At 43.4% G+C, this 14,939-nt stretch overlaps 1 protein-coding gene across 3 annotated transcripts in view; it reads right to left on the reverse strand.

The window, feature by feature from the left end:
- The window catches only part of FAM171A2 (family with sequence similarity 171 member A2), a 49,550-nt gene that overhangs the window by 22,401 nt on the left and 12,210 nt on the right, over positions 1 to 14,939 (reverse strand). For 2 of the 3 annotated variants that reach the window (XM_044298640.1, XM_044298637.1), the window contains exon 2: positions 4,521 to 4,757. In XM_044298640.1, the coding sequence (XP_044154575.1) occupies positions 4,521 to 4,757 (237 nt within the window). The remainder of the gene's footprint in view (positions 1 to 4,520; positions 4,758 to 14,939) is intronic. The other variant, XM_044298638.1, reaches the window with a different exon arrangement.

The following is a 14,939-nucleotide window of genomic DNA, read 5'->3' on the forward strand; positions in this document are numbered from 1 at the left end:
CAGCTTACTTTGAGCCTCTCTAAACACACAAGATTTCTGCTTGTGGTGGTCTCATTCTGTTAGATTTTTTGCCTCAACAGGTGTTGTCACATCGTTAAATAGTGCCTTGTGGTCAGACAAGTGACAATGCCATGCTAAAAGTGACCGAGTTCTTCACTATGTAACTAATGTTTGTCTATGGAATCTGTACATTGGGTTTTAGGCATCTAATTGGAGGAACCTTCAGCCAAGTAGCTTATTATTTCAAGATGTTTAGGAAGATGGGAAATATGTAAAAAGTAATATAAAGAGGAGGATTTTTTTGGAGGAGAAGGAAAACACCAGGAGATGGATGAAAGACAATTGTGTCAGAAATTATATGTTTTTTTTTCTTTTTGTGACCTTGGATAAGAGACAGGAAACAAGATACATCCTGCAAGACCGGGAGAGGAAGAGAAAGCAGCAAACAATGGTATAGAGACAATACTCAACATAAAGGATGTCCAAAAAGTCTCATATGGCAAGAAAATGTTGATATAAAGAGCAATGTTCTATATGTAGAGAAACCGCCAATACTTCAAATTGCGGCCTTCATTAGCTTGACAGAAGGTGAGTGAAGACATATGGATCGGTCTACAACCGTTTTGCGCACACACACGCCTTCTCCAGGCCAATCGATGTGTCTTCACCCACCCGTGTAAACCTGCTGTGAAGCAAATAAAGATTGGAATTTGAAGTACTGGTGTGCTTGTGTTTTTCTACATATGGACTATTTAGAAGTTTCTTCTTTTTTCACATTAAATACAAATTGTGGAACTACTAATCTCAGAATGTGAGCTCCTGAACGAGGTTAGGTGCTGCCGGCGTCTTTTCTGCTGTTTGGAATAAAGTAGCAAGGGTCCTATGATTTTAATATGTGCTCTGTTATGAATAAAATAGCGTACTGGAAGCTGAAACATGTATACAACCAATGAACGACTGAGAAGCATGAGGCACAATAAACCCCAGCGAAGTGAGGCACTAAACATAATTTTAGCTCACACTGCCTCCACAGTACTTGCCACATCTACATTAAGGCTAAAGTATATTAAAGGCAAGTAGTGCATAAGTCAGCACTGTGACCACTCCCAGGCACAGCTGTGAATGAGCTTGCCAGGAATTCCACTATATCTGACCAGTGTGGACAGGTGGCAAAATAAGTTTTCCAGTATGAAAACAACAGCAGATGCCAGGCCCCCAGTCCACCCAGGATCCTGGAGAAAGTATTCAAGAACTAAAAGGGTCACACAGGTCAGTTCAGAGGACAGCTTTATGAGCTAGTGGAGAAAGTAGGAGCCTGGGAGACTAGGGTAAAGTGTCTGTCTAGGGAGAGTTGGGATACATTTCGTTACTGTCAAGGCCTGTCTTCTTAACTTTTCCACCAAAAGCGTAAATCTACAAATGACACAATATTAATGGCCTTGTCCTACTGTAAAGAAACCGTCACTATTGGGTGTCTTAATCCCACCAATTTCATTTTCTCTATATGCTATGCTATGGAGCTCATGGTGGAATGGAGTCAGACATTGTACGTCCTCATATACTAGGTTTTTACACTACTATAGAAGCTACAGGTGAAGTCATATGTTTCATACACTATAGCCACATTCATTAGAACTGTTTTTCACAATTCCTGACACTTAATCCTGGTACACATTCCCTTTCTTAATTCATTTAGGATAACTACTAGATTTCAAGAATGTGAAATGTCAGAACAATACTAGAGAAAAAAAAAATGTCAGCTTGTATGCATTTCATCACATTCCCAGTGGCTCAGAAGTTCACATATACCAAGTTGACTGTGCCTTTAAATAGTTTGGAAAATGATGCCATAGCTCCAGAAGCTTCTGGTAGGCTAATTAACATTATTTGAGGTCTACCTGTTGTTGTAATTTAAGGCCTACTTCAACGCCCACTTGACTCTTTACTTGGCATCATGGAAAATTCAAAAGAAATCAACCAAAGACATTAGAAAAAGAATTGTGGACCTTTACAAGACTGTTCATCTTTGAGAGTAAGTTCCAAATGCCTAAAAGTAACAATTTGTTTGTTCAATTGATAATATACAAGTTTAAACACCATGAAATCGTGCAGGCATCATACCGTTCAGGAAGCAAAAGCGACCCGTTTCCTAGAGATGAATGTACTTTGGTGTGAAAAATATAAATCAATCCAAAAACAACAGCAAATGACCTTGTGAATATGCTGGAGAATAGGGGTACAAAAGTATCTACATCAAGAGTAAAATGTGCACTATATCGACATGAAGAAAGAAGAAGAAGCCACTGCTCAAAAAACACCACAAAAAAAACAGGATACAGTTTGCAACTGCACATCTTGACGAAGATCTTAGTATGAAACAATAATGGAACCGTTTCGCCATAATGACTATTGTTATATATGGAGGAAAAAGCGGAAGTCTTGCCAACCACACATCACCATTACAATTGTGAACCACAGGGTCACAGCATCATTGTGTGGGGTGCTGTACTGCATGAGAGACTGGTGCACATCACATAATAGATGGCAAAATTATTTTGAGATATTGAAGCAACATTTCAAGACGTCAGCCAGGAATTTAAAGGTTGCAAGCAAATGGGTCTTCTAAATGGAGGATTACAGCAACCATACTTCCAAACTTGTGGACAAATGGGCAGCTAAGTAAAAGTAACGTAGAGGCCATCACAAAGCCCTGACCTCAATCCCATAGAAAAGTTATGGGCAGAGCTGAAAAAGCACATTATTATAAGGGTATATAGACCAAGCATCAACAAAAAGATGATGGGTATAAGCAATAATACCAATGGGGTAGCAGGATATAACGTTCAATTACTTACACCCACTACTGCCGACAGTACAAAACGGTACCCGTACACTGCAAAGTATGAAAATAAGCAATCATAAATCCACTGTTGCGCTGCCAAATTGGAACACCCCCAGTAGAATGACCCTACTATATAAGCTACCCACCATTATGGTCACGATCCCTGGAGGTTGGATACCGGACAATCACAACACAGTGTACTGCAGGTTAGTCGACTAACCAGCACTGCACATCCTCAATCTGTACAGTTATAACCGGCCTTAGGATTTTAGCTCGCAGGTTGTCACTGTGATAGATTATTGCAGTGGGGGTTCTTGATACAGGCCGTGGTGGGTAGCCTACGTAGTGGTGTCATTCTACAGGGGAGAGGGGGTTCCAATTTGGCAGCGCAACTGTACAGTAGTGAGAAATGAAAAAACATGTGTGATCAAGGAGGACTACAAACCTGACTCAGTTACACCAGTTATTTCAGGAGGGATCAGATAAAATATCATCAACTTACTGAGAAAAGCTTGTAGAAGGCTACCCAAAACATCTGACCCATGTAAAACAATTTAAAAGCAAAGCTAACAAATGATAACCAAGTGTATGTAAACTTTTGGGAAATCATTTATCTCTAGTACTATTCTCACATTTCACATTCTTGTTGTAATATAGTAGTGATTCTACAAGACCCCATACACATTAGGGTATTGTCAGCTGAACCTGGAAAGTTCAGCCAAAGTCTAATGTGTGTGGGAAGCTCCCAACTCTCCCCGAACAGATGATGTCAGATGAGAAAAGGATAGGGTGAAGTGAATATTTTCGTCTGATCCTTTTGTTCTTCCGGGAGATAGGCTGCTGCCAGAAGTGTCTGTCAATGGCTTTCTTCACTCTCCCTACTCAATAAACATACTGTACATGTTCAGCCAAGACAAAGTCGGGAGAGAGTCTGCAGAAATAGCTTATGGTTGAACGATCGTTCAGCCAACAGCTATTAAATGGGCATGACCGCCTTGAGATGGATTAAATTGAGAAACTGATTTTTAATGAATCTGGCTAAGGTGTATGTAAACTTATGACTTCAACGGTACCTGCAGATGGCAATAGAGCTCACTGTGCTGCATACTGCTTTATACAGCTCCCATTAAGGTCAAAAATGGCTTCTCAGTCGATACACTTCTTCTAGTAGTGGCTGCATACAACCAGACTAATATACTTCATCTAGTCAGAAACAAGAGATCCCCTATTCATATATTATTATGAAATTAATCAGCATAAAATCTTGAACCTACTTTTAATAACTAGTCCTAGTCCCTCAGGTGGAGCTCTTGGGGATGACTGAGGCTGATCCCACTTTTTGAAGGTGTTCTATGACTGATGAAGCATTGGCTTCAAATAAATCATAACCACAAGTGCCCTCTCCAAACGCTTAATTGTAACTGGATCACCCTTATCGCCTACTTTATGATCTAAGATAAATAGTTAATAAAACAATCTTCTCAAAAAAATGGGACAATGAAGAGTGATCCCGACATTTACCATGCTGAACCCAAACAGGTACCAGCTTACAGTAATCTGCAAAGGATTTACTTAATCAGTGACCCGGTGATATATTACCCAAAGAATTTCCATTGGAGCACATAACAGAGAACCAGACACAACACACAGATATACACATACATATGGTATGTCTCACAATCCTTACGTGGAAGTCTATCCACCCGCCAGGGCACAGAGTTGGTCACGTAGCCTCTCTTGCTAGCAGTAACAAGAACCCAGGTCCCCAGTCTGTAGCTGATGCCCAGCATGGCCACGCCATCCTGATCGGTGACTCCAGAAGCCAGGCCACTCTGATTCCCAAATATGTCCACCACAGCCGAGGCCAGGGGTGACAGGTCTCCATTCTCGTATACTTGGACTTTTAGGTTGATTTCTGCCAAAGACACATAGGGGCACAGTTGGTTACACCAAGAAAAGCATGTCGTATATTATGAGAATTGTAAAATGAAAGACCAATAATGAGGACACATAGCATAATGCAGAAATTGGTATCAGAAGACAGATGGATATTTCAATCACATTTTTCTAAATGTAGAGCAGAGGTTGCAACTGTCAGCTCGTAAGTGCAATATCTGTGGCCCCACATTGTAGCATGCACATGAGGCAGCAAAGCACGCTCATGATGCTGTGCAATATTGGTGTACTAGTATATATCAGTTTCAGACCCCAGATTCCTAACTTTATGATCAATCCCTGACCTTTTTTATGTGGGCATTATTAACAATTCTAAAGGAATTTTGCTACTTCTGCTTTGTCCTGTTATTATTTATTGAATTAGTTTCATGAGGCTTTCACAGACACAAGGATCTCATTAGTGTTATTAATTTGCTAATTCGCAAATATTTCGAATATACCCTACGTGCAGAATTATTAGGCAAATGAGTATTTTGACCACATCATCCTCTTTATGCATGTTGTCTTACTCCAAGCTGTATAGGCTCGAAAGCCTACTACCAATTAAGCATATTAGGTGATGTGCATCTCTGTAATGAGAAGGGGTGTGGTCTAATGGCATCAACACCCTATATCAGGTGTGCATAATTATTAGGCAACTTCCTTTCCTTTGGCAAAATGGGTCAAAAGAAGGACTTGACAGGCTCAGAAAAGTCAAAAATAGTGAGATATCTTGCAGAGGGATGCAGCACTCTTAAAATTGCAAAGCTTCTGAAGCGTGATCATCGAACAATCAAGCGTTTCATTCAAAATAGTCAACAGGGTCGCAAGAAGCGTGTGGAAAAACCAAGGCGCAAAATAACTGCCCATGAACTGAGAAAAGTCAAGCGTGCAGCTGCCAAGATGCCACTTGCCACCAGTTTGGCCATATTTCAGAGCTGCAATATCACTGGAGTGCCCAAAAGCACAAGGTGTGCAATACTCAGAGACATGGCCAAGGTAAGAAAGGCTGAAAGACGACCACCACTGAACAAGACACACAAGCTGAAACGTCAAGACTGGGCCAAGAAATATCTCAAGACTGATTTTTCTAAGGTTTTATGGACTGATGAAATGAGAGTGAGTCTTGATGGGCCAGATGGCTGGATTGGTAAAGGGCAGAGAGCTCCAGTCCGACTCAGACGCCAGCAAGGTGGAGGTGGAGTACTGGTTTGGGCTGGTATCATCAAAGATGAGCTTGTGGGGCCTTTTTGGGTTGAGGATGGAGTCAAGCTCAACTCCCAGTCCTACTGCCAGTTTCTGGAAGACACCTTCTTCAAGCAGTGGTACAGGAAGAAGTCTGCAAGGTAAGAAAAACATGATTTTCATGCAGGACAATGCTCCATCACACGCGTCCAAGTACTCCACAACGTGGCTGGCAAGAAAGGGTATAAAAGAAGAAAATCTAATGACATGGCCTCCTTGTTCACCTGATCTGAACCCCATTGAGAACCTGTGGTCCACCATCAAATGTGAGATTTACAAGGAGGGAAAACAGTACACCTCTCTGAACAGTGTCTGGGAGGCTGTGGTTGCTGCTGCACGCAATGTTGATGGTGAACAGATCAAAACACTGACAGAATCCATGGATGGCAGGCTTTTGAGTGTCCTTGCAAAGAAAGGTGGCTATGTTGGTCACTGATTTGTTTTTGTTTTGTTTTTGAATGTCAGAAATGTATATTTGTGAATGTTGAGATGTTATATTGGTTTCACTGGTAAAAATAAATAATTGAAATGGGTATATATTTGTTTTTTGTTAAGTTGCCTAATAATTATGTACAGTAATAGTCACCTGCACACACAGATATCCCCCTAAAATAGCTAAAGCTAAAAACAAACTAAAAACTACTTCCAAAAATATTCAGCTTTGATATTAATGAGTTTTTTGGGTTCATTGAGAACATGGTTGTTGTTCAATAATAAAATTAATCCTCAAAAATACAACTTGCCTAATAATTCTGCACTCCCTGTAGTGCTATATATTCGCTATTTCAAATATTCGTCATTTTTTAACATCTGAAAACATGATTCCTCCCTGCTTCTTTCTTGTGGGTCAATGAGTCATTGGCCCACAAGCAACTTAAGCAGAAAGGAATCATGTTTTCATATGGAAAAAAAATGACGAATATTCTAAAAAACAAATATATAGCAATATAGTGAATATATTCGTTATTTAGAATATTCACATTTTTTTTCTAATCTGTACAGTTGTTCGCATACTCATCCCCGACAAGTGTCCCCGTCACCATGGGAACGCCTGTAGGTTCGAAAATAACATCGGATCTAAGTTTACCCTGAGATCGTGAAAACTCAGATCCGATGATATAGTCTAACCCATAGGCATTCCCATGATGACGGGGACGCTTGTCGGGGAGCAGTATGCCAAAGTGGAATAACAGTACACATAAAAAAAAAAGAAAAGAATATTCTAAATAACGAATATATTCGCTATATTGCTATAACTTTGTTTTTCAGAATATTCGTCATATTCGTCATATTCTAAAACAAGAATATATAGCAATATAGCGAATATTCGTAAAATACACATATAGACTGTAATTTAGCTAATATAGTGCTATATTATTTTTTTTTATAGTTAAATTTTTTCCAAAACTGAAGTTCAGAAGAGACAAAAAAAATTTGACTATAAAAAAAAGATTATAGCACTATATTAGCTAAATTACAGTCTATATGTGTATTTTCCGAATATTCGCTATATTGCTATAACTTAGTTTTGTAGAATATTACGAATATTCTAAAAAATGAAGTTATAGCAATATAGCGAATATTGGTAAAATACACATATTAGCCATAGCCAACCAATAGGAAAGTTGCCTTATACACTTAAAAGAAAATCGCAATACGCAAATAATTAAATCGCATATTATTCGCGATAAATAGAATAATGACGAATATTCGATTTCGACGAATATTCAATCGAAATATCGCGAAAGCACATACAAATACTGAGGTGGTCACAGATAGTTCCATCCCTTAATTGCCAACAGCCATATCTAACATAGTAACATAGTACATAAGGCCGAAAAAAGACATTTGTCCATCCAGTTCGGCCTGTCATCCTGCAAGTTGATCCAGAGGAAGGCAAAAAACCCCTGTGAGAAACTCAAACAGTTACAGAAAGAATCTAGCGGAGCAACTTGAAACAATGAATATGGAGATCTATGGAACCATGTGAGGTACAGGGCTGGTTCTAGCCCTGCTAGACGGAGATTATGTTCTATATGATGTCTGCTTTTCATTTCTTTCATCAATCATGGGCTAACCCTGTTAAGCTCCCTCACTTGGCTGCTAAGCAGAGCTGTCAAACCCGAACTTTAGGTTTTTCGGAACCTGGACCCGAACATTTACGTAAAAGTTCGGGTTCGGTGTTAGGTGCTTTCTTGACGCTTTTTGAAAGGCTGCACAGCAGCCAATCAACAAGCGTCGTACTACTTGCCCCAAAAGGCTATCCCAGCCATGCCTACTATTGGCATAGCTGTGATTGGCCAAATGCAGCATGTGACCCAGCCTCTATTTAAGCTGGAGTCACGTAGCGCCGCCCATCACTTTGCTTGGATTAGTGTAGGGAGAGGCTGCAGCTGCTGTGAGGGAGAGATCAGGGAGAAATCTTATCAAGAACTGCTTTTTTTTACTCAGCGATCTACAGCAAATGTGTTTTGTGGGTGCGGTGCACAATTTTTTTAAGCCTGCCCTGAGCCAACTACTGCTGTAAAAGAGTTTTTTTTTACTTCAGTTTGTCAATGTCAATACATAATCGGCAGCCATTTTATGCAACGATAGTGCACCAGCACAGGCTATCTGCATGTCTGCAAGTCCAGAAATACAGCTTTTTGCTTACTGGAGTTAGAAAAAAAACAACAACTTTTTTTCATACAGTGCACATCTAGGATTAGACGTGCATAGGTGACTGTCTCATTTAGGCCAGAAATACATCTTTTTGCTTACTGGGGTGAAAAAACCCTCTAATATACTGCACATCTGGGATTAGACATGCATAAGTGACTGTCACATTTAGGCCAGAAATACAGCTTTTTACTTACTGGGGTGAAAAAACCCTCTAATATACTGCACATCTGGGATTAGACATGCATAAGTGACTGTCACATTTAGGCCAGAAATACGGCTTTTTGGTTACTGGGTGAAAGAAACCTCTAATATACTGCACATCTGGGATAAGACATGCATAAGTGACTGTCACATTAAGGCCAGAAATACAGCTTTTTACTTACTGGGGTGAAAAAACCCTCTAATATACTGCACATCTGGGATTAGACATGCATAAGTGACTGTCACATTTAGGCCAGAAATACGGCTTTTTGGTTACTGGGGTGAAAGAAACCTCTAATATACTGCACATCTGGGATAAGACATGCATAAGTGACTGTCACATTTAGGCCAGAAATACGGCTTTTTGGTTACTGGGGTGAAAAAACCCTCTGATATATACTGCACATCTGGGATTAGACGTGCATAAGTAACTGTCACATTTAGGCCAGAAATACGGCTTTTTGGTTACTGGGGTGAAAAAACCCTCTAATATACTGCACATCTGGGATAAGACATGCATAAGTGACTGTCACATTTAGGCCAGATATACGGCTTTTTGTTTACCGGGGTGAAAAAACCCTCTGATATATACTGCACATCTGGGATTAGACATGCATAAGTGACTGTCACATTTAGGCCAGAAATACAGCTTTTTCGTTACTGGGGTGAAAAAAATCATCTGATATACTGCAGATCTGGGATTAGACGTGCATAAGTGAGTGTCACATTTAGGCCAGAAATACGGCTTTTTGGTTACTGGGGTGAAAAAACCCTCTAATATACTGCACATCTGGGATTAGACGTGCATAAGTGACTGTCACATTTAGGCCAGAAATACAGCTTTTTGGTTACTGGGGTGAAAAAACCCTCTGATATACTGACCATCTGGGATTAGACGTGCATAAGTTACTGTGAAATTTAGGCCACAAATACCGTTGTCATATAGAGTTTAAAAAAATACATTTGAGTGCAATATCCTACATCAGGGTTTTTATTGGCGGTTAATTATTTTTAACAGACTTAACCACTTTTTACTTTGCTTTGTGAACGCTAACTATGAGGCAAACATCTAATAAGGGACGCAGTGGTGGTGTTGGTGGAGCCTCTGGTGCAGGGACGTGGCCATTCTGCCACAGCTACACGTCCTACTGAAACTGCTACCTCAGGTCCCAGTAGCCGCCAGAATCTACAGCGATATTTGGTCAGGCCTAATGCCGTTCTAAGGATGGTAAGGCCTGAACAAGTACAGGCGCTAGTCAATTGGGTGGCCCACAGTGGATCCAGCACGTTCACATTATCTCCCACCCAGTCTTCTGCAGAAAGCGCACAGGTGGCGCCTGAAACCCGTGACCATCAGTCTGTCACATCATCCCCGTGCATATCGGGGAACCTGTCTGAGCCTCAAGTCACGCAGCAGTCTCTTATGCTGTTTGAAGACTCTGCTGGGAGGGTTCCCCAAGGGCATCCACCTAGCCCTTCCCCAGGGGTGGAAGACATAGAATGCACTGATGCACAACCACTTATGTTTCCTGATGAGGACATAGGAATACCACCTCAGCACGTCTCTGATGATGACGAAACACAGGTGCCAACTGCTGCGTCTTTCTCCAGTGTGCAGACCGAAAAGGAGGTCAGGGAGGAAGACTGGGTGGAAGATGATACAGGGGACAATGAGGTCCTAGACCCCACATGGAATGAAGGTCGTGCCACTGACTTTCAGAGTTCGGAGGAAGAGGCAGTGGTGAGACCAAGCCAACAGCGTAGCAAAAGCGGGAGTAGGGTGAAAAAGCAGAGCAGCCGTCGGCAAAACAGTTCGCCTGCTACTGGCCACCGTCACCAGGGACCGAGCACACCAAAGGCAGCTTCAAGGAGTTCCCTGGCATGGCACTTCTTCACACAATGTGCTGACGACAAGACCCGAGTGGTTTTCACGCTGTGCCTGGCATTAACGTTCTGAACCTTAGCACAACCTGCATGACCAGGCAGCTACATGCGAGACACGGGCTGCAGTGGAGTAAGCACCTTCAAAACCAAGAAAGGGCTCAGGCCTCTCCTGCTCCTTCTTCTGCTGCTGCCTCGGCCTCTTCCTCTGCCTCTGGAGGAATGTTGGCACCTGACGCCCAGCAAACAGGGGATGTGCCACCAATAACACCACCTCCGTCACCAAGCATCTCCACCATGTCACACGGAAGCGTTCAGCTCTCCATCTCACAAACCTTTGAGAGAAAGTGTAAAGTCCCACCTAGCCACCCTCGATTCCTGGCCCTGAATGCCAGCATTTCTCAACTACTGGCCTTTGAAATGCTGTCATTCAGGCTGGTGGAGACAGACAGCTTCAAACAGCTCATGTCGCTTGCTGTCCCACAGTACGTTGTTCCCAGCCGCCACTACTTCTCCAGGAGAACCATGCCCTCCCTGCACAACCAAGTATCGGATAAAATCAAGTGTGCACTGCGCAACGCCATCTGTGGCAAGGTCCACCTAACCACAGATACGTGGACCAGTAAGCACGGCCAGGGACGCTATATCTCCCTAACTGCACACTGGGCAAATGTAGTGGCGGCTGGGCCCCAGGCGGAGAGCTGTTTGGCGCACGTCCTTCCGCCGCCAAGGATTGCAGGGCATCATTCTTTGCCTCCTGTTGCCTACTCTTCCTACTCGGCTTCCTCCTCCTCTTCTACCACCTCCTCATCCGGTCAGCGACAGACCTTCACCACCAACTTCAGCACAGCCAGGGGTAAACATCAGCAGGCCGTTCTGAAACTGATGTGTTTGGGGGACAGACCCCACACCACGCAGGAGTTTTGGCGGGGTAAAGAACAACAGACCGACCAGTGGATGCTGCCAGTCAGCCTCAAGCCCGGCCTGGTTGTGTGCGATAATGGGCAAAATCTCGTTGCAGCTCTGGGACTAGCCAATTTGACGCACATCTCTTGCCTGGCGCATGTGCTGAATTTGTTGGTGCAGAAATTCATTCACAACTACCCTGACATGTCAGAGCTGCTGCGTAAAGTGCGGGCTGTCTGTGCGCGCTTCCGGCGTTCTCATCCTGCCGCCGCTTGGCTGTCTGCTCTACAGCGTAACTTCGGCCTTCCCGCTCACTGCCTCATATGCGACATGCCCACTAGGTGGAACTCCACCGTGCACATGCTGGAGAGACTGTGCGAGCAGCAGCAGGCCATAGTGGAGTTTCAGCTGCAGCACGCACGGGTCAGTCGCACTGTGGAACAGCACCACTTCACCACCAATGACTGGGCCTCCATGCGAGACCTGTGTGCCCTGTTGCGCTGTTTCAAGTACTCCACCAACATGGCCAGTGGCGATGACGCCGTTATCAGCGTTACTATACCACTTCTATGTCTCCTTGAGAAAACACTTAGGGCAATGATGGAAGAGGATGTGGCCCAGGACGAGGAGGAGGAAGAGGGGTCATCTCTAACACTTTCAGGCCAGTCTTTTAGAAGTGGCTCAGAAAGAGGATTTTTGCAACAGCAGAGGCCAGATTCAAAGCAGAGGCTGGGGGGATACGGAGGACACAGACAATACGCCTCCCACAGAGGACAGCTTGTCCTTACCTCTGGGCAGCCTGGCACACATGAGCGACTACATGCTGCAGTGCCTGCGCAACGACAGCAGAGTTGCCCACATTTTAACTTGTGCTGACTACTGGGTGGCCACCCTGCTGGATCCCCATTACAAAGACAATGTGCCGTCCTTAATTCCCTCACTGGAGTGTGATCGAAAGATGCGCGACTACAGGCGCACGCTGGTAGACGCGCTTCTGAGAGCATTCCCGACTGACGCCGGGGGACAAGTGGAAGCACATGGAGAAGGCAGGGGAGGAGGAAGAGGTCGCCAACGCAGCTCTGTCAGCGCCAGCACCTCAGAAGGCAGGGTTAGCATGGCCGACATGTGGAAAAGCTTTGTCACCTCGCCGCAACAACCGGCCCCGACTGCTGATATGGAGCGTGTAAGCAGGAGGCAGCATTTGAAAAACATGGTGGAACAGTACCTGTGTACACGCCTATACGTACTGACTGATGGTTCTGCCCCATTCAACTTCTGGGTCTCCAAATTGTCCACATGGCCAGAGCTTGCCCTGTATGCCTTGGAGGTGCTGGCCTGCCCTGCAGTCGGTGTACTCTCTGAACGTGTATTTAGCACGGCAGGAGGCGTCATTACGGACAGACGCAGCCGCCTGTCCACAGCCAACGTGGACAAGCCCACGTTCATTAAAATGAACCTGGCTTGGATCCCTCAGGACTTGTCTGTACCTTGTGCAGAATAGACAGTTCTAACAGCCTCAACCATCCATCCTTGTACTCAAGTGCACTTATTCCTTTTTATTTTTTTTTATATGTCCCAATATTTTGGGGGATACCCCTATGTAAAAATGCTAAATAACACAGATCTGTGTTGGCTACCTATTCCTCCTTCGCCGTCGCTTCCACCTAGACCACCACGTGAGCCTACACGGCCACATCGACCCATTCACCGCCTCCTCAACCTCTTCCTCCTACACCATTCCTAATTTTTATTTTTTAAGGTCTTTTATGTTTTTTTTATTCATTTCCCTATCCACATTTGTTAAGCACATTTTGCTGCCTTTTGCAGCCCTCTAGCTCTTTCCATGACATTTTTACAGCCATTTTAGTGCTCAAAAGTTCGGTTCCCCATTGACTTCAATGGGGCTGGGGTTCGGGTTCGGGGTCAAGTTCGGGTCCCCAACCCGAATTTTTTTTTCAAGTTCAGCCGAACCTGCCAAACCTGAGCATCCAGGTGTCCGCTCAACTCTACTGCTAATGTACCTCCCATAGTCTAATGACCAGATATTTACAGCCGTCTGCTCCAAATAGAAGATGATGGACGTTGAATGTAATTTGTGGTCCTTGAATGGAGGAGGCCCCAATAACGTCCTAGTAAACCACCACTGACAGCAAGCACAAAAGCAATAAGAAAGTCTTTCATTCACTTTCCCCAGCATGCCACAATAATGTCTATGCTGAACTCATCAACTTTCTTCTCATGTTCTTCTAATCCTTGCCGTGTCTGTGCTGCCACAAAGTGAGGAAAAAATGTCTATAAAGACTGAACCATGTAGGTCTGCATTAGACCAAGAATCAAAGTGTTTCATTTGCTGTTCTGTGGGACATCACAGAAACGAATCAGCTCTCTAAATAATAAGTAACATACACAGTACATATAAATATGATAATACTGAAAGCAAGTCTATGGTCACAATAGTTAAAATTACCCATATAATCTAGCAGTGGTCTGTGAAAGGCTAACTAAACACAATTCTACAGGGGTGGTCTATATTACTCATCTGGACTCAAACAATTTCCTTCAAATGGCCTAAAGCAATACTCACAGTAATCACCATGAGCAGCAAGCTGAAAATCTACAAGTGAGAGAGTACAGCATATAATAATTCACAATGCTATTTCGCAGTATCACTTGTCCATAATTAAATATCCCACTCCTTCTATCTCCTCCTATTACTCCATATGACCTCAACCTATATCTTATCCCTTAGCTCAAAACAAATCCCTATATCTCCTCCTATTACTCCATATAACCTCTACCTATATGTCCTCCTATTGCTCCATATATCCCCTCCCTATATCTTCTCCTATTACTCCATATAACCTCTCTGTATATCTCATCCTATAATTCCATGTAATGTATCCCTATATCTCTTCCTATTACTCCATATAACATATCCCTGCCTGTGCGAACCGGCCATGACAGCCCCCCTGCCCGGTGACAATAGACTCGCATCCTGACAGAACCCCCCCACACACCCACAGTAGATACTTTCACCCTGTCGCCCTCTCTCCTGATTGGTACTGATACCCTGGGACTTACTGATTGCATTCCCTCAGATGATCACAGGTTGTGTTTGCATTCTTTAAGGTTACTCTAAGATGTGTCCTGTAATGAAACCGCCAGGGTCTATAGATGAGATCTATAGGTGTATGTGGGCATTTCTCCCCACTAACAACCCTTCAGAGCTGCCGCAAACATTGGCTTTGCATTGCCTGTAAGGAGCGGG

This window comes from Bufo gargarizans, chromosome 6, assembly GCF_014858855.1.
Source record: "Bufo gargarizans isolate SCDJY-AF-19 chromosome 6, ASM1485885v1, whole genome shotgun sequence".
Classification (NCBI taxonomy): Eukaryota; Metazoa; Chordata; class Amphibia; order Anura; family Bufonidae; genus Bufo; species Bufo gargarizans.